General features: G+C 45.7%; 1 protein-coding gene across 5 annotated transcripts in view; it reads right to left on the bottom strand.

Annotated features, from left to right (window-relative positions):
- Nucleotides 1-17,166, bottom strand: part of PRTFDC1 (phosphoribosyl transferase domain containing 1) — a 39,656-nt gene extending 22,490 nt beyond the window's left edge. The window contains exons 1-6 of one of the 5 annotated variants that reach the window (XM_040434400.1): nt 17,010-17,036; nt 14,565-14,653; nt 13,555-13,634; nt 11,930-12,036; nt 8,815-8,998; nt 7,140-7,205 (exon numbers count right to left, since the gene is read on the bottom strand). In XM_040434400.1, coding sequence (XP_040290334.1) covers nt 7,140-7,205; nt 8,815-8,998; nt 11,930-12,036; nt 13,555-13,605 — 408 coding nt within the window. In that variant the 5' untranslated portion in view covers nt 13,606-13,634; nt 14,565-14,653; nt 17,010-17,036. The other 4 variants (XM_040434399.1, XM_040434401.1, XM_040434402.1 and 1 more) reach the window with 4 other exon arrangements.
- Between the last annotated feature and the right edge of the window lie 3,976 nt (nt 17,167-21,142).

Raw genomic sequence — 21,142 nt, 5'->3', positions numbered from 1 at the left:
GGGCGAGTCCCACTTCCTGCAAGAAGGGTGGGGATGAGAGCTAGTGAGTTCTAGCTTAACCCCTGACAAGGGAGGGTGTGCTGGGCATGTCTCTGCTGGGCATGCCCAAGCCAGCCAGAGCACCCTCAGCTCTGCTGTTCATGGAGGCCACAGCTTAGAGACCCAGAAGCCAGGAGGAGAGTTCCCTGGCAAAAATTAAGAGACAGACTACAAAGAGAGAAGTTGCAGCATACAGCAAAAGCAAAGTTATACAGTCAGCCTGTCAGCACAGCAGAGCCAGAGAGAAACAGATGTAGCAGAGACGAGTTTGCCTGCCAGAGTTTTAATGCTAAAGCCTGCTGGGACCAAGACAAAGCCTGTAAACTGTTTTGGAGAACGTTTATACAAAGTAAAGCTGCTTTTCAACTGCATCTTAAGGTCTGGACTCAAGTTATTCTTTTAACCCTCAATTATTCCCCCCTATTTGTTTGCTTCGGAGCCAACTCCCGGGGTCCAGCTGTATCCAGGTAGAAGCATCGTGACACATTATAAAAAGACATTTTAGGCCACACTATAAAACTTGGCATTTCTACACCTGGGTACCAAACCGTCTAATAGGGCCCCAGGGGGCGGCCCCTTGCAATTGCACAGTAATGCTTTCTGTAGGATAGTCCTCTTAATGCAGTTTAAAGGAGTTTTCTGAGTGTTTTATACTCATGACCTATCTTCAGGATAGGTCATCCGTATGTGATCAGTGGTGGTACGATTCCAGGCACCCCTGTCGGTCAACTGTTTCAAAAAGTTAGAATACATACACATTATATATGGAGAGCTCACCAGAATAGAGCACGGCCTGCTACAACCATCTAGCCATGACAATATATTTTTTTACATTTTTATGTTTTTTTTCTATATGAATTGTATTTTTTATACTTTTTCTGTATATTTTCTGTTTGTATATGAAATGTATAGGGAATAAATGTTATATTAATTACTTGAGAGCCGCCCATTGGTCGAATTACAAACTGTTTCAAAAGGCCACGGCGCTCCGGTGAGCACTTGCACCCCCTCACAGCTTGCCAAGCACAGCGCTGTCCATTGTATAGTGGCTGCGCTTGGTATTGCACCTCAGGCCCACTCATTTGAATGGGACTGAGCAGAACCTAGGCCAGTGATAGCTAACCTCCGGCACTCCAGCTGTGGTGAAACTACGACTCCCAGCATGCTCCATTTATTTCTATAGAGTTCTGAGAGCAGCCAAGCAAGGGGGGCATCTTGGGAGTTGTAGTTTTACCACAGCTGGAGTGCCGGAGGTTAGCCATCACAGGCCTAGGCCATGTCTCCAGATGTAAAGAATGCTTCCATTTACTGACAGAAAACATATTTTGGAAAATGGTGAGCAATTTAAACACAAAAGTAGCAGCATCTTAGAAATTTTAAGACCTTTCCATAATTCCAGAAGTAAACTTTATTATGTAAAACTATAAAAACATCTATAAAAGGCATTCATTAAAGGGTCCTATGCTACAATAGTGTCAAACTGCGTTCATATCTGATCACGGGGCTATTGTATGATGGTTAAGGTTGGACGAGCATGCTCGGCCGAACACCATTTTGATGCGATGCTCGAATCTCCTCCCCGCACGTTTGTTGGCTACGCAGCCAATAAACGTACGGGAAAGTACTGGCACTCACTGTAATGCCGTAGCCATGTTGGTTACTGGCATTACAGTGGTTGGCTGGCCGAAACGCGTCATTGGGTGCTATATAGTGCCCTATGATACGTGGTTCGGCTCAGTCTTAGTCAGGGAGAGCTGCAGTGAAAGGGAAAGATAGTGTAGGGACAGGAATAGTTTTTTTTTTCAGGCAGGGTTTACTGTTAAAAGGTGTTAGAGACCCACAAGCCCTTTTCAGGACTATTGTTTTATCTGGCTGCCATATATATTATTACCACAACCTGCGCTAAATTTGGTGAAATTGTCTGGCCGCTGCTGACAGTGACACAACCTCTGCTACATCTGTTGTATAACGTTTGCGCATCCTAAATATCAGTGACATTCTGCGTACTTTATTTGCGCATACACTTACAAAACCTGCACTACTGTACGTGTGACATACTTGCAAGCATATATACCATTTAATATGCTCAAGGCGAGGAGTAAGGGACGTATAAGTGGCTGTGCTGCTGATGGTGCACCAGAGGCCGTGGCCCTGGGCGCGGTGAAACTGTGCCTGCTGCCAGAGCACAAGAAACACGCTCATCCACGATACCTAGCTTCTTGTCCCAGTTTGCAGGGCAGCACAGGACACCACTCTCGAAGTCACACCAGTGCGACCAGGTGGTCGGTTGGATTGCAGCAGATAATGCTTCCAGTCGGTTAAGCACCACCCTGTCTTCCACAAAGTCCAGTCTCAGTAGCCAAAAGTCTGGTCAACAGAATCCTCACCCTGATCCTCCTTCCTCCCGCCATGGAGAGTGCCATGCCTTGATTTGGGCCTCTCCCCAAGCCGGCTTGAAGAGGGACATGAGGAGATCTTGTGCACTGATTCCCAAACTCTTGAGCACCCACAGTCAGAAGAAGATGACAGTGGGGAACGGCAATTAGTGTTTCACAAGGTGGATGATGATGATGTGACACAGTTGTCAATAAGTCAACGACAATTAGTGTCTCAAATTGCTGGCCCTGGAAATGTTGCCATTTAGGTTTGTGGACACTGAGGCTTTCCGCAGCCTGATGTGTACCGTAACATCACCCATGCCCTGACCAACACAGTTTTTGGAAAGGTCCACTTAACGACTGACACATGGAAAAGTGCTTTTGGCCAGGGACGCTACATTTCCCTGACGGCACACTGGGTGAACGTTGTGGAGGCCAGGAGCGAGTTGTACCCTGGGATGGCACAGGTGCTACCGACGTCAGGAATTGCGGGCCCTACTTCCATCAGGATTTCCGCCACCACCTACATTAGTGACTGCAATCCCCCCTTCTCCTCCTCCACCTCCTCTTCTACTTCCACCTCTGAATTCTCATCTTGCAGCACCAGTCAGCCATCAGTTGGTAGCTGGAAGCAGTGTAGCACTGCAGTGGGGAAGCGGCCGTGCTGAAACTGATCTGCTTAGGTGACAAACAGCACACCTCCGCAGAGCTGTGGCAGGGTATAAGGGACCATACTGAGCTGTGGCTCTCGCCACTCAACCTAGAACCAGGCATGGTTGTGTCTGATAATGGCCGTAACTTGGTGGCGGCTTTGGAGCTCGGCAAGCTCACACACATACCATGCCTAGCCCATGTGTTCAACTTAGTGGTTCAGCGGTTTCTCAAAACCTACCCCAATTTGCATGAGCTACTGGTGAAGGTGCGGCACTTGAGTGCCCATTTTGTGAAAGTCATCTACAGCTGCCGCCGGTCTGGCAACGCTGCAGCAGCACTTGCAATTGCCAGCTCACCGACTGTTGTGCGACGTGAGCATGCGCTGGAACTCCACATTCCACATGTTGGCCAGGCTTTGTGAGCAGCAGAGGGCAGTCGTGGAATACCAGCTGCAACATGGTCGTCGCCTTTCCAGTCAGCTTCCGCTCTTCACAAGCGGCGAGTGGGCATGGATGTCTGACCTCTGTGAGGTTTTAAGAAACTTTGAGGAATCAACACAGATGGTGAGCGGTGATGCCGCTATTATCAGCGTAACTATCCCACTTCTGTGTCTACTGAAACGCTCGCTGCTCACAATGAAGGCGGACGATTTGCATGTGGAAGAGGTGGAAATGGGGGAAGACAGTACATAGGGTGATAGCCAGACCACCCTAAGTTCGTCTTCTCAGCGCAAATTGGATGATGAGGAGGAGGAGGAGGAGGAGCAGGAGACGGTTGCCTCCCCTACAGAGGGTAGTACTCATAGCAGGTTTATTCTATCTGTTCAGCGTAGATGGGCCAAAGAGGAGGAAGAGGATGAGGAGATTGAGAGTCATCCTCCTGATGAGAACAGCGAAGTCTTGTCTGTTGGGACTCTGGCACACATGGCTGATTTTATGTTATGCTACCTTTCCCGTGACCCTCGCGTTATACGCATTTTGGACAACACTGATTACTGGTTGTTCACCCTTCTCGACCCCTGCTACAGAGAACTTCTCATCTCTCATTCCTGTGGTGGAGAGGACGAGCGAAATGGTGCTATATCAGAAGGTTCTTGTGGAAAATTGCTCCTAAACTTTCAAGCTGACAAAGCTGGCAGCAGAGTACGTAGTTCCTTGGGCAACCGAGGAGGGGAGACGAGGGGAACACACAGCAGTTCCAACAGAGACAGGGCAGCACTCTCCAAGGCCTGGAACAGTTTCATGACATCCCACCAGCGCCTCAACCTAATGCGCGGCCTAGTATCAGAAGGAGGGAAACGTTTTTGAAGATGGTGAAGGAGTACGTAGCAGACCGTGTCAGCGTCCTCAGTGATCCCTCTGTGCCTTACAACTATTGGGTGTCCAAGCTGGACACGTGGCACAAACTGGCGCTCTATGCCTTGGAGGTGCTGACCTTCCTGCTGCCAGCGTTTTGTCAGAGCAGATATTTAGTGCTACTGGGGGCATAATAACTGATAAGCGCATCCGACTGTCAACTGAAAATGCTGACCGGTTGACTCTTATCAAAATGAACAAGGCCTGGATTTCCCCTGACTTCTCTACTCCACCAGAGGAAAGCGGCTGAACATAAAGGCACTTTAAATGTGGCTTTTATGGTGCATTGTATACACTGTATTCCCATGCACCCCTTCCACCACAAAAAAGGGTATATGGTTCAATCTTCCTTTTCTCGTCCTCCTTCTCCTCCATCATATCAACATGCTTATTAGGCTGCCCTCGCTCCTAATGTTGTAGAGGGTCAGCTCAGCAGCAGACCCTCACGTTGAATGTTTTAGAGGGTCACCAGCAGGTCCTCAACCATAATGTTTTAGAGGGTCACCAGCAGGCCCTTGCCCCTAATGTTTTAGATGGTCAGATCAGTAGCAGGCCCTCGCCCCTAATGTTTTAGAGGGTCACCAGCAGGCCCTTTCTCCTAATGTTTTTGAGGGTCACTGACAGGCCATAAATCATAATTTTTCAAGGCTGTGTATGATGCCCTCCTTTATGTGTAATAAAGGGTGTATTGGAGTGCCGGTTCCTTGTAATTTTTGGCAGCCCTTTCACTTAGTGCATAGGATTTATGAGTGTAGGAGTCCCACTACCTGAACAATTGTACCACAATGTGAATGAGGCCCTCCATTATGTGAGAAAGGTTGTATCGGAGGGATCTGGCAGAGGGACGGGTAGGATTGCGGAGGCTGCGCTGAGCTGTAGAAGGATGCGCAGAAGACAGCGAAGGCGGCGCTGGGCACCGGACGGCGAGGGATGCGGCCTGTATTATTGGACCTCCCCTTGGGCGCCTTAAGTGAGTGATTGACAGGTTATAAAAACCTGTTTTTTGGGCAAATAGAGCCACAGTGAAGTTTAATAAGGCCAGCTTAGGGTTATTCTTATTATTCCGGATATGAGCATACGTTTAGGTTATAGGGGTAAAATCTCATGACAGAATCCCTTTAAATCACTTTTTTATGTTTAACATATTTTTAAAGAATTTAGGATGATGTCATTTTTCACTTTCCATGATAAAATCCTGCAGTTTTCGCACATGTCACTATGTCTAATAATAGGCAGTGGCGTGCCCAGGGAGAGGAGGCGGGGGGGGGGGGGGGGGGGCGCCGCCCCGGGTGCCAGTGTTCTAACAAAAATCCTTACTTTGTGAAAATACCTTACCCCTCGTGACTTCCGGGGGGTGCGCCTCACACTACGAAGGGGCAGAGAGGGCATTATTACTGTTATGGGGGCACACTGAGGGCATAACTACTCTGAAGGGGCACAGAGAGGGCATTACAACTGTAAAGGGGGCACAGATAGGGCATTACTACTTTGAAATGGGCACAGAGACGGCATAACTACTGTGAGGGAGGCACAAAGAGGGCATTACAACTGTGAGGGGGGCACAATGAAGGGATAAGTACTTTAAAAGGGCACAATGTGGGCATAACTACTGTGAAAGTTGTACAGTGAAGGCATAACTACCTTAAAGAGGCACAATATGGGCATAACTACCATGAGAGGGCACATATCTGGACAAAACTACTATGAAGGTTGTGCAATGAGGGCAATACTACTGTAAGGCTACTTTCACACTAGCGTTCGGGTGTCCGCTCGTGCGCACCGTTTGAAGGGGCTCACGAGCGGCCCCGAACGCATCCGTCTGGCCCCAATGCATTCTCAGTGGAGGCGGATCCACTGAGAATGCATCAGTCTGCCAGCGTTCAGCCTCCGCTCCGCTCAGTGAGCGGACACCTGAAGGCTGCTTGCAGCGTTCGGGTGTCCGCCTGGCCGTGCGGAGGCGAGCGGATCCGTCCAGACTTACAATGTAAGTCAATGGGGACGGATCCGCTTGAAGTTGACACAATATGGCTCAATCTTCAAGCAGATCCGTTCCCCATTGACTTACAATGTAAAGTCTGAACGGATCCGCTCAGACAACTTTCACACTTAGAAAATTATCTAAGTTTTAATGCAGACGCATCCATTCTGAACGGATGCGAACGTCTGCATTATCGGAGCGGATCCGTCTGATGAAACATCAGACGGATCCGCTCCGAACGCTAGTGTGAAAGTAGCCTTAGGGGGTAACATTTTTTTAAAGTATTGGTGCCAGAGAAAGGACCCGCCCCGTTTGCCAAACACCCTAGGCACGCCACTGATAATAGGCGCCGCTTCTTGGTCTGTACAGATCACTTTGCTGCAGTTATCTACTTATCTGTCATTCTAATCCTGCCTGTGATGATATCACCTCACCCCCCCAGAAAACGCTCCCTTAGAGTTCCCTTCCTGACCACTGTGTCTATGCTCCATGGGGATGCCGTAAAGCAATTTTCTTATTGCTTTCTAAATGCTGTTAAGAACAGCTCAGGCAGGATGGCCGTCCCCATAATCATGTTCAGATAATAGAATTAAAAAAATCTACAATCAGAAAATAAAAACAGTTTAGAAAAAAAGGAAATGTGCTACTATCTGATTTTAACTGGTGGATAACATTTCTGGTGACACATTTCCATTAAGTGGAATCACTTTATAAATGAAATCATGCATTAAATACCTTTCTGGACAATTTTGACAGGTCCTCCCCTCCAATGATCTGCAGGTCTTCAGTCGACTTGTCATTCTGAAGAAAACATAATGGTATATTAGCTGGAAATTACAGTCATGTCTATGAGTTATATCAGATGTATTAGTAACTAATATTACACCTACCGAGGCAAAAACATTGGACAAGTCAGAAACTCGGAGAAGCATTGTGAAAAAAGGAGAACATTTTTCTGAAATATGGAGAAGGTTTTAGGACTAGAATGTGTTGACAGATCCCATGGGTGCTGCCTTGCCTGAGTCATCTGATGTACTGGAAATACAAGTCAAAGCCTGATGTAAAGCAACGAGGCCACATGGACCCCAGGGGTTTTCTCATAACATTGCTAGGATATGTCATCAAGTACTGGTGGTCCCACTGTCGCAACCCGCACAGACCTTTTTAAAGGGGTTGGGACATTGATGGCATACAGTATTGCAGGGATCAGCAACCTTCGGCACTCCAGCTGCTGTGAAACTACGACTCCCAGCATGCACAATTTATCGGCTGCTCTTGTAACTCCCATAGAATTGAAAGGAGGATTCTGGGAGTTGTAGTTTCAGAACAGCTGATGCCTAGCATTTTGCTAAGTGGCAGATAGATGCAGGTCCCACCTCTGGCCCTCTTCTCCTATCTCCAGGGGCCTCGGAAGTGAACAGAGAACAGCCGAACATGCGCTGCCACCCTCCGTTCAACGCTATGAGAGTTCCAAAAAATAGCCGCGCGCCGGCTTGGCTATTTCCGACAATGCCATAGAGGTGAATGAAGAGGTGGCTGCGCTTACACTGTGCACTCTCCAGTCACCTCTATGGGATTTCAGAAAACAGCTAATCAGAAAATCCCTCTTTGGCTCATTCTTACAGGAGACCCCCTCTATGATGTCCGATTCGGATATATGGACAAGAGTTGTCCTTGTCAGTCAGCTTGTTTAAAGGGGTTTTCTGCAACATTAATATTGATCATTATCAGATCAAGTAAGTCTGATTCCTGGCGCCCTCGAATGAGCTACTGTGCCCCGATACTTTATAGTTCCATACATGATGTAGTCGCCGTACCTGGTACTGCAGCTCTGCTCTCATTGAAGTGAAGACTGGCGCACCATCGATCTTATATTAATGACCTATCCTTGGGATAAGCCATCAGTATAAAAGTCCTTGCAAACCCCTTTTATATAAAATATATGGAACTATCACTTTTTGGTGGATCTGTCACCTATCCAAATCTCCAAGGATCATTTTGAGGCCAATGTTCCATACTTTTTGATTTTATGCAGGTTAAGGGCTCATTCACACGGCCGTTGTTGGCCCGCAAACAGTGGGTCCGCAATATGCGGGCACCGGCCATGTGCACCCCGCATAACAGATGAGGAGCCATTCACTTGAATGGGTCTGCAACCCAGAAGGTCAGTGCTGAACGGAGGCACGGAACCCCACGGAAGCACTACGGAGTGCTTCCGTGGGTTTTCTGTCCGTGCCTCCGCATGCTCTATTTTTTTGCGGTGCAGACGGATCATGGACCCATTCAAGTTGAATGGGTTTGGATCCGTCGTGGCAGACGCATGGATGGTGCCCGTGCTTTGGAGACCGAACAACGGCCGGTTGAATGAGCCCTAAAGAAAATAAAAATGAAATACTAATAGAGGACTCACACAGTAACTTCTCAGCCTGATAAAGTCTACTCTCATAGAAATAAACCTCTCTGAATTGCGGCTCAGGTTCTTGATGTGTTCTACCAGATCAGCGCAAAATTTGTAGCCTCCTTTCAGCACACACAGGACAGTGATGTGATTGTCTCCAATGTCTTTCATTATGTCATTGGCCAGTCTTTCTATCCTGGAAAAGAAACACGTGGAATTATTATCAGCCCGTCATAGGAGGACACAGGAGGGGAGACATTATCTGAGGCCACCCACTAAGAGAGCTTACTGGACGTTAGGATTTTGTCCTCATTAAAGGTGAGAGATGAAAGCAGCTTGATTGAACATCAGAGCGTCCTCCTGCTTTCAAGATCCAGGCTATTGTTAAGAAAAAACACTAGGGAAGAAGCAAATCCAAAGAGCTGATGGACAATGTAACATAAGTAAATGTATAGCATCATTAGGCTTATCGCTCAAACTCTGTAGGGGTCAATTCACATGTGATGGAAATGCTGAAGCAGATAAATCTGTGGCAGAATATAAATTGACCGCTGGTGTGGATTTTAAAAACTCTGATGCAGGAGTTTCATGGATCTCTTGCAGATTTTGCCCGCTGACTGCAATGGGCAAGTCAAAATGTGCAATAAAATCCCATAGCGCTGCATATGAAGATGGTATGGAAACGGGCCCATAGACTGTCTAAGGAGCAGTGAGGAGAGAGCACACTATGTGAGTAGTGTTGATCACGAATATTCGAATTGCGAATTTTAATCGCGAATATCGGCACTTCGAGAATATTTAGAATATCACAAAATATATTCGTAATCGCGAATATTCGATTTTTTTTAATCAAGAAAATAATGCCTGGAGATCATGAATTCGCGAATTCTCGAATATATGGCGAATATTCGCCCAAATATTCGCGAAATATCGCGAATTCGAATATTGCCCCTGCCGCTCATCACTATATGTGAGCACTTCTCTCGCCTCAATCTAGCGATTAGTAAGGGTCTCAGCAATCAGACCCCCACCGATTAAAACCTTTGATACTGTAGGTCAGTGACCTTTTTTCATAAGTCAGTGACCATTTAAGTTTGCAAAGTAGCATCTGAACAAATTACAAGAACAATGTTCTTCGAACAGACAAGTCCAAAGTGGAGATGTCTGACCATAACGCACAGCGCCCTGTTTGGTGAAAACCAAGCACATCATAGCAGCACAAAAACCATGGTGGTGGAGGGGGGATAATTTGTGTTTTCTTTGCAGCTACGGGACCTGGGCACCTTGCGGTCATTGAGTTGACCAAAAACTCCACTGTAGAGTAAAATTAAGTCAGATGTGAGGCCATGTAACCAACAGCTAAAGCTTGGCCGAAACTGGATCGTGCAATAGAACAGTGATGCCAAGCACACCAGCAAATCTACAACAGAATGGCTGAAACAGAGAAGAATCAAGGTTTTTCCATGAACCGAAATTCCCGGTCACGCCCCCTGGAAGAAGCCGTCGGGCAAAACGTGCGTCGGGGAGTTGCTGGAGGTCACACTACACAGCGGTCTGTATCATTTCATGTTTCTATGTTTGTTCCACTTATTATACTTATTACCTTTGAGTCTAGCCTTGTGCCTTACCTATCTTATATTGTGGTTTATACAGTTGGGTTGGTTATCCAACATGCACGAATATGATATGGCCATTGGGCCTGCCTGCTTTGTAGGTTGGCTAGGGAACTTTTTACTTAGCTATATAAATCATCCTGACTTTCAGGATTAGTGCACTGATGGGTATGGGCCCCTCCGATTAGTGGACTTTTACAGGTGTTCTTTGATACGCATAGATCGCTGTGTGCTTTTATGTGTGACTCGCCACATGCTGCTATATGGTATCCGTTTTTAACCGTATCTCTGTGATTGTATCATTATACTTTTTATTATATGGAATTCAATAAATATTATATTTATTTACATTTTTGTAGTGTGGCTTTTTGTGTGTTTTCTGTCTATATGGCCACACACTTGGTTTAGAATCATTGGTGTGTTGTGGGAGTATTGATGTTTTTCCATGAACCGGTCAACGTCCAGACCTCCACCCAAATGAAATGATGTGTTGGGACCTTAAAATAGCTGCTCACAAAACTGCCCATAAATCTCAATGAACTGAAGCAAAGTTGTAAAGAAGATTGGGCCAAAATTCCTCCAGAAGAATGTGAGAGATAAAGTCCTACAGAAAATGATCTTCTCTATTTCAACTTGTTGCTGCTAAAGGTGGTTCTGCAAGCTCTTAGGCAGGTGCGTGGTGTGGTGACGTCACTCCGGTCATCACATGGTCCATCACATGATCCATCACCATGGTAAAAGATCATGTGATCATGATCGTCTCCTAGCAACCGTGCGTGAAAGTCGCACCGCATCCGCACTTGCTTGCGATTTTCACGCAACCCCATTCATTTCTATGTGGCCTGCATTGCGTGAAAAACGCACAAAGAGGAGCATGCTGCGATTTTCACGCAACGCACAAGTGATGCGTGAAAATCACCGCTCGTGTGCACAGCCCCATAGAAATGAATGGGTCAGGATTCAGTGCGGGTGCAATGCGTTCAACTCACGCATCGTATCCGCGCGGAATACTCGCCCGTGTGAAAGGGGCCTTAGGCGCTTTTTTTTATTTTGGTTACATTTTACTTCATCTTGCAAACAAGTTTTTAAGTGGTACAGGGACCTTTTCCTATTTTAAGAATGGGACCCCAACACGAATGAAAAGCAAGCTGCGCATAAGTGGTTATCCCTCCATTTACTACAATGAGGCTACCAAAAATAGCCAAGTGCTGGCTAGGCTATTTTCTAAAGTCCCATATCGGTGAATAGAGGGGTGGCTGCGCATGTGCGATGTGCTCTCCTTCACTATGGGGTAACGGCACATAGGAGCTGGTCCCAGAGGTGGGACTCACACCTATCAGACATTTACTGCATATCCTAGCAATACGCCATAAATGCCCCCAATGGGTTAAACCCTTTCAGTTTTTATTGTTTATATACTATCACATGGTCAAAGTGTCATTTTTACTAATTTCTTCAGAAAATGTCATACAATGGGTAAATCTATAAATACTGAAACTCAGTACTGGAAATACCTGTCAACTATGACTCCATGTGGTATGAAGACACATTCTAGATCCTCGCAGTAGTGGTTGGGCAGGGAGAACACATCCAGGTTATATCCAGTCCAGTTGTCAGAAATCTACAAAGTAAAAATATCTATGACGTTAAGGGCTCATGCACGCGAACGTATTTTTTTTCCCGTGTCCATTCCGTCTTTTTTGTGGGACATATGCGGAACCATTCACTTCAATCGGAACACAAAAACGGAACTGTGCATTCTGTGTCCGTATGCTCGCCGTGCTGGAAAAAAATAGAACGTGTCCAATTATTGTCCACATTGCAGACAAGGATAGGACTGTTCTACCAGGGGCCGGCCGTTCAGTTCCGCAAAATGCGGAATGCACATGACCGGTATCTGTGTTCTGTGGATTCGCAATTTGCGGACCGCAAAATATCCAACGGTTGTGTGCATGAGCCCTAAAAAGAAGAATAACTTGTGAAATTTTGTGGTGGGATAGTCACATGAGAGCTGCACATACATGTGCCTGTTGTCTGACAACAACTCTGTGTAGCCGTAATGCAAATATCTAGTTGTCAGGTTCTTAAAGGGCATCTGTCAGCAGTTTTGCACCTATGAAACTGGCTGACCTGTTACACATGCGCTTGGCAGCTGAAGACATCTGTGTTGGCCCCATGTTCATATGTGTCCGCATTGCTGAGAAAAAGGATGTTTTAATGCAAATTAGCCTCTAGGAGCAACGGGGGCGTTGACATTACTCCTAGAGGCTCTGCTCTCTCTGCAACTACTGCGCCTTCTGCACTTTGATTGACGGGGCCAGGTGTGATCATGTTTCCATTGCCTGGTCCTGTAAATAAAAGTGGAGAGTGCGCAGCAGTTATAAAGACAGCAGAGCCTCTATTAAAATATAAATGTTCTCATATTGTATGGTGAGAGCGGTCATGGAAAAAAAATCTAAATGGATGATTTCCCGGTTTTTCATGGCTTCACCTCCCCAAAAAATTTTTTAATAAAAAGATCAAAAAGACACACAGACTCCAAAATGCTATTAATAAAAACTGCAGATTGCTCTGCAAAAAGTGAGTCCTCACACAGCTCAATAGATGTAAATTTAAAAAGGTTATGGGGGTTAGAATATGGCCATGCAAAGCAAAAAAAAATTTTTTTCCAAAAAGTCTTTAAATATTTAAAATACAAAAGAAGAGAGTCTTATTAATATTGGGTTTCTGATTGGGGCTGTGAGCTGAGGTCTGATTAGCATTGGGGGTCTGATTGGTGCTCTAATCTGATGTCTAATAAAAAAAAAAATAATGTCTTATAGTCCTCCTTTAAAACCTAGGTGGGCCTTATGGGCCGGTGCGTCTTATAGGGCGAAAAATACGGTAAATAAAAAAGTTATGGCTCTGGGAAGGCGGAAATGTAGGAACGGAAAATCTCCTGGTCCTGATTATTTCCATATAGATAAATACTGTAAAAGAAATACAAGCAGCTGTAACCACATTATGTGTATGTGACTCTCAGTGCAAAATATTTGTTTCTGTTTTGCTTTTTAATAATTTTGTATAACTATATAATAGTTTATGATAACAGATTCCATTCCTATTCCAAACCTTGAAATGACGTGTCCATTTTACTCACCACCAGTCCATGGCCTGGGCTATGGGAGAGCTGGGAAATGTTGCCATCCATTTATTCAAAAGCAGGAACTCCTGAGAACCCTGCAGGCGGAGAGAACAGAATGATTTTTGGCAGGTTAGTAAAACGAGCAAACAATCTATCCTTTAGGTCCTGACACCGCTTGTTTGCTTTGCTACGATGCTGTTTGTTGGCACAAGCAAACTACTGTGTTTTGTGCTTTACAGAAAGATCTTTCTATCAAGTTACTGCTCAGCTCCACATGAAAGAAAATTAAATATACTATTTACAGTAGTGGAGCCGTCTGAAGCTGCTAGGGGCCAGAATCACCCTGAAGACTTTATTCCAGTAATGTCACGGACGTTCCCGCGAATGGGTGGTAGGAGAGCGGTGAGACTGGCAACACGTGGTTTGATCTGACAGGTTTTCCCTGAGGACCAATAGGCGTCTGTGTTGTTTCTGGTAATGGCCACACCCCTTGCCTCCAGGTGTTGATTATGTGGTCATTTAACCTTCCTTATTTATTGCTGCTTCTCCCACTATGCTGTGCGGTTTATAGCTTCAGTTTCATTGCTGGTGTGTGGATCTCGGCTGAGTTCCTGGTGCTTCCATAGCTCCTTTGAAGTTAAGTCTTTCCTTTCCCTTCTTGTATTTTGTTTGGGTTCTGTGTGTTTCTTTTCCCTATTGTTTGTATTAGGCCTGAAGGAGACTCCTGTTTGTCCTTCCTTTTGGAGGAACAGGTAGTCTTGTCCCTGCCATTAGTACCAGGGTCCTATAGGGCTTGATAGGACTCTAGGTATTCCTGTGTATGAACACACCTACCTCTGGGGTCTGTTCATACTGGTAGTCAGACAGGATCTTGGCTAGGGTTTTACTAGGAGGTGTCCTTCTTATTTCACTAGTTCTTAGGCCTGATTCCCTGTTTCCCCCTTCCCTCTTATGCTCGGTGTGGTGTATCCCTCCCACACCGAAGCGTGACAAGTAACCAACACGAGGGCAACATCTCATCCCACCTACAGCCTAATCGAGCAGAGTCACTGATCACGAGAACAGGGGTCCCATGTCCCTCATTTGGTTGGACTCCATCTTGTTATCGTCATACCTGTATAAAGAAGTATTCCCATCTGGGATATTTATGAAATATTGATAGAATATGCATAAATATCCAATAGGTACAGTGGTGCACCTAGCCTTTGAAACACTGTGCCCCAACCATGCCAATTTCTTAACCTAACCCCTTTGCCACAATGAAAGCGCTCATTGCCCATGGCCCTTCCACTGCCCCCCTCTTGCCCCTACCTAGTGCTGACTGAGGTGATCGTCTCACCTGGCCTCATAGGTGGTGCATCCCTGGATAGGTATGTGTTCCACCTCTTGGACTGGAGCCCTAAGTGAATGGAGAACAAACCACGCACGTACAGCCACCTCTCTATTCACCACCATAGGAATTCTGAATATTGTCAAGCAGCTTGTGAATCATGCTGCAACCCCATTTAGGTCAATGGCTCCACTGCTACACAGTGATCTTTGGTCATACGACGGGTGTTGCGGCCGAGATCGCTGTGTAGCTTCTTTGCCCACGTTTTGATCAAAGTGTGTGAACCCATCTGCCAGTGACGTAGTGCCCTCTTCAGATGAGAACCTGCGCTATCAGTCTTAGCTCTCCTCGGCCTATATCTAGAAAATTAAAATCAGGGCAGAAGGATGTAGCTACACAAATGTGAAAAATGGACACATGATGCCAGTGAATAGCAGCCATCAAATCATATGACATTTCCTATTTTTGGCTAGACGGAGTCAAATTGAAATCATGCAGGGCACCCATCTAACTGACGTTAAAAGAAAGGGCCTTTCAGAGGTTAAAATACAAAAAGAAATAATAATACCCCAACTACTTGCACGTGCCAGAACACTCACTCCTCACTGCAGGCAGCAGGACCTGCACTTCCAACGCAATGACATCACATGATCACTCTGGCAGCAGGTCCTAATACCTGCAGTGAGAAACGAGTGTACAAGTGGTTGGGGTATTTTTTTTTGTCTGCCCTTAATAATACTGGGGCCACAAAGGAGGCATTTTATAATACTATGGGCACAAAGGGGGCCATTATCTATACTAGGGGCACTATGAGGCATTATCTATACTGGGAGGCACTATGGGGGCATTATCTAGACTGGGAGGCACTATGGGGGCATTATTTATACTGGGAGATGTTATATACTGAGGGCACTAAAAAGGTTAAAAAAAAGCCTATGAAATCCATCAGTTTTTTTAATGGGTGTTAAAAATCTGATGCAAAGCGGCCATTAAAAATAAATAGTAAACATTAGTGAATTTGCCAGGGCTGATGGTCTGGGCCCGGCCCCACCACTCCCCAGTGGCGAGGTCGGCACAAAACGCCTATGCAGCAAAAGTTTGTCGCATGGGTATTTAAAAAGTCACAAACAAGGGGCCATGCAACTTTTTTTATGCCAAAAGTAATTAAAAGTAAATTTACTAAATTCGCCTCACCACTTTTTGGCTTAAAAAAAGTTGCATAACCTCTTTTTGCGACTTTTTAACGTTTTTGCGCAGGATTTGCCACTTGGGAGTTGAGCGGGCCAGGTAGGCGCCGGGACCTGGATTCCAGCAAATTTACTAACATTTATGCCTGTTTCTGGCAAAAAAATCAGTGAGCAGAATGTTTTTTCTTTCCAGGCGCACGGGTGTTTATAAATTAGCCGAATCTTACGGCAGCGTAGGGGCGAATATAAGACTGGTGTTAAAAAGCTTGTCTTAGTAGATGACCCCCTATGTGTATGTGCTCATAAGTGCTGCACTCTGTGTGCCACCATATAACCTTCAAGCCACGTGCACAAGGTCTGACACCCATATCTAACTGTTGAGTATCGTGATCAGAAGGTGTGATAATCAGAAGATACAGAATTGACCAGTCATGAATATATACGATAGAGATACGTATTGTTCATTGAACGTTTGAGATGTCCCGGAGTGGCATTGATCGTGCACACGGGAGTACACAGCATTGTAATCTATGAATACTGCTCCAGCACATATGGCCCGCTCACAGACCGTATGTCTCGGATGGCATACGTTCATGTGCAAGAGGCCTAACTCACATGTCACCTATTATAGTAAAACAAATAAAATGCATTAATAATTTAGCGGTATTCTGCATGCACTCACTTCTAATTCCAGGGACATCTATAATTAATATTTACTGACTTCCCCTTACTTACTACAGCGCTCAGTAATCCTAAACAGATCATACTCATAAATCCTGGCCACACAGATCCATGGGCACTCATCTCATGGATCATCACAACTTCTTCCAACTCTCAAACACTATAAGCCACCAAAAAAAGTCAAGTAAACTTCTCCCTGCCATCCTCAAAAGCCCCCTTGTCATCTATGGTCCCCCCCTAACCATTTGCAGACCCCTCAAACCCCAGCTCACCTTAACTTCCTTTCCTGTCTGTAGAGCACTAAAAGGGAGAAGGAGATATGGGGAAGGCTTAGACCTGAACTGGGAGAAGGAGTTCTCTGCAATTTGCTGGCATTCAAGTGATAACCCATTCATTGCCAGAACGGAATGCGGAACATATGACTTGCGTAATTCAAGCCATGTGAGAAAGAAAGACTACAAAGAATGAATCCTATTTGGACAAGCAGTTTAGGAAAGTGGGACTTCAAGTAACAACAGAGGGCTATAGAAGATGTTGAAATGTCACTGTAGCTGGCCATACGTGTGCAGTGACCCGGTGGTTCACTGCTAAAGGGGGTTAATGTATTGCTGTTGGCATATCTGTGATTCCAAGAGCTGTATATGGGAGAGAGGGTTAACTTTTTCCTCCCTAGATAAACTTGCTAGGTGTAGACTGATCCCACCCTTCTGATCTGGGAACCACGGTCAGTCTGTGAGTAGAAGCTGATGAGTAAGGAGCCGTAATCAATATGTGCAGTGGAAGCTGCAGATAGAAGCAGCAGACTGAGATACACCAGCCCTGTAGACCTAAATCAGCCAGAAAAGTGACTGCAGCAAGTACCTGTCTCTGAGGGGGAGAAGCATTGAACTTTACAGAAGGTTGAGGGCACTTTTCAAGGGACAGAGCATGGACAAAAAGCCAGTGAAGGTACCTAGTGTTGAGCAAATCGACATTTCAGGGAAAATTCGATTCTCCGCGAAGCTGAATTTCTTCATGCTTCATGGTAACTAATCAGTTTTCCCTAAAATGGCGGTAAAAAAAAATCATTCTCATCCATTTACGTGAGAAGAGTCCGCTGTGGCCATCTTGATTGAAGATACCGCGCAAAATCTGGTGTGCGGTGACGTATAAGGTCACCACTCCGACCAGCGTGATGGCGTCATCATGCACTGCGCAAGATTTTGGATCTTCAATCAAGATGGCCACGGCAGACTCTTTACGAGCAAATAGATAAGGTGAGTATTTTTAAAAAAATTTAAATTAACTCCTGACAGCCTTCAATAGTCATCTCAGATGCCGCGATCAGCGATCGGCATCTGAGGGGTTCAATGACTGGGGGCGTCACCATCGTCCTAGCCCGTCATTGGGCCTGCTACTCACAAAGAAGTGCACTTTGTGACAAAGTAATTAGTCACGAAGCAAATTTCTTTGTGAAATTGGGCGAAGCAGCCGAATAGAACGTTTTGACAACTTTGCTCATCTCTAAAGGTAACACATGTATGTTGGCTGTGAACTTCACTGCACTTGGTTGGGGATAAGCTTCAGGTACCCTGCTATACTTTTGAGACAGATTGGCCATCTTTAAAAAAATTGCACCCTGCAGCTGGGCATTATAGTACTGTATTGACAGTGAGAATTTATTGTGAGAGAATTTGCACCCCGTGGCTGAATTGGGGAGTTTGCTTGGATCAGCTTGAAAGAGACTCAGAGAGACAATTATGATATGGTCTATAGCCCTGTGAAAGCTAAGAGAAAAGAACTACCGCAAACAAGGCTGCACCTCTTATATAAAAGTAGTAATTTATTCAAAGAACATAAAATTCCCAAAAAGTTAAAATCATTGTATACAATTGTACTACAAATATGTCCACCACACAAACCTGCAACACTCAAGTTCCAAAGCCGCCAGACAAAATGTTCAGTAAGTGAATAAGGCATCAAGTAATACACAATACTTATCAATTGCACAAGACAGAGGACATGGTATGCAGGTGCATGCGCCCCATGCGTATCGCCAGACAGTGCTGGCGTCCTCAGGGGTCAACGTATTGGGGTGTAGGCGTCCCATATAAATACATCTTTAATGAATAAACAATAAAAATCACCAGTGATAAGTTTGATTGGAGGGAGGGCAGAGGGTTAGTGATACGCCGTTGATATCCCCAGTGCAGAACCCACATGGGCAGACCATGGCGCCGTATGTTGTATAACGGCATGCAGGAAATGCCATTTGCGCATGTGCAAGATGGCGCCAAACCGGAAGTTCAGCCGCAATGTGTTCCAAATACCGGAAACACATCGCGGCCAGAACTATAGGTCTATAGCCCTGTATTTAGCCTTGGGGAAAACTGTCCATGCAACCTGTAAAGACTGAGCACACTTTTGCAAGTGCCTGTGTATGTTGAACTTGTTGCACCAAAAACAGTCCTCATATTGCCTTGCATTGCCTACCTGCACTGCCACATCATTGCTCCTTCCCAGCGCCCTAAAGGAGCCCTGTCCTCAAAACCCAAGAAACCCCACCTACCACCAAACAGGGGACTCTAAGCTTGGGTGTTCCCCCCTCCCTTCACTGCATGGCCAGAGAGAGGTCCGCCACCATGAGTACTACCGCCACCATCTTTATCACTATCACCACTTCCGCCCCCCCCCCCCTCGCCTCCTCTATGGACCGCTGCGCATATTGCAATCTTTACTTTGTTCTGACCATCAGGCCAACAATTGTCCCATCGGTGGCTTTTTCTGAAGTGCATCTGAAACTCGAAGGACATCCATGTTGAGACTTTCCATACAGATTCCAGGTTCATGTCTTCCACTGTACCAGCATGGCCCTCAACAGACCTCATTGACTATGATGGGGTTTCTGGGACGTTGTCCTGCATGCTACATAATTTTTTCTAGCATTTTTATGGAATCTGTGAGAGAGAGTCCTAATGGAGTCTTCAACACAGATGTTAACAGAGCAAGTATCAGGATTCATCGGAAAAAACACATCCAGCCCAACTGCCATGGCTCCGTTATACATGGAAGTTGGGTATCTAGTATTAACTAACATTCAAAAACAACCAAACCAACAGGGTATATACTACTACAGCAACATGATGTGCATGACATAGTAGAAAAAGGTTCTTCATTGTGGACATTAGTGCCTTTAAAGTGTTAAAGGGGTTGTGTGGGCAATGGAAATGATTGAGAAAAAGGTGAGAATGCTATCAGAAGGATCACCTGCCGATCTAGAACCAACGCCTTCTGTTTCCTCGCTGGTCTCTACTTCCTAGTGGAGAAGCATCAGGAAATAGAGAGGAGGATGTGAGAAGGAGCAAACAAAACCAGCAGGGGATCAGTATGATTTTTTAACATTTTATATATATATCACTGAACCTTTTCAAAATATATATTTTTTCAGCCTGACAATCCCTTAAAGGGCTTCTGTCACCCCATTAAACCGTTTTTTTTTTTTTTTTTTCTTTACTAATAATCCCTACACTGCGATCTCTGCATACATAAGCTAATTAATGATTTTCGTTCAGTAGAATTTGCTAAAAATCGATTTTTATAATATGTAAATTACCTTGCTACCAGCAAGTAGGGCGGCTACTTGCTGGTAGCAGCCGCATCCTCCGATGGTAATGACGCCCCCTCGGCTTGTTGATTGACAGGGCCAGCGGATGGGATCTTTCTCTGCTGGCCCTGCCTGTTACCATTCAAAATCTGGCGCCTGCGCCGCGGCGGTACGTATCTTCAATCTGCGCAGGCGCACTGAGAGGCGGCCACTCACTCGGTCGCTCCATCCTCAATGCGCCTGCGCCGATGACGTCACATCTACACCCGGCGCAGGCGCATTGAGGAGCGAGCGGCCGAGTGAGTGGCCGCCTCTCAGTGCGCCTGCGCAGATTGAAAATACGTACGGCCGCGGCGCAGGCGCCAGATTTTAAATGGTAACAGGCAGGGCCAGCAGAGAAAGATCCCATCCGCTGGCCCTGTCAATCAACAAGCAGAGGGGGCGTCATTACGATCGGAGGATGCGGCTGCTACCAGCAAGTAGCCGTCCTACTTGCTGGTAGCAAGGTAATTTACATATTATAAAAATCGATTTTTAGCAAATTCTACTGAACGAAAATCATTAATTAGCTTATGTATGCTGAAATCGCAGTGTAGGGATTATTAGTAAAGAAAAAAAAAAAACGGTTTAATGGGGTGACAGAAGCCCTTTAAAGTCCCATGTCATTGATCGTATTAAAGATCAGTTTGATATGGATCTGTAATGCAGAACTCGTAGTGTTATGCCAGTGGTTCAGGCCCACCGCCCCTTCTCTCCTCCCTATGGGCACAGCCGCCGAATCTGCATTCTGGCAATTTGGTTCCTTTGATTCCCCTTTCTACA

This window comes from Bufo bufo, chromosome 5, assembly GCF_905171765.1.
Source record: "Bufo bufo chromosome 5, aBufBuf1.1, whole genome shotgun sequence".
In the NCBI taxonomy this organism is placed as follows: domain Eukaryota; kingdom Metazoa; phylum Chordata; class Amphibia; order Anura; family Bufonidae; genus Bufo; species Bufo bufo.
The sequence above is the reverse complement of the archived record's forward strand: the minus strand, read 5'-3'. Positions and strand labels throughout refer to the sequence as shown.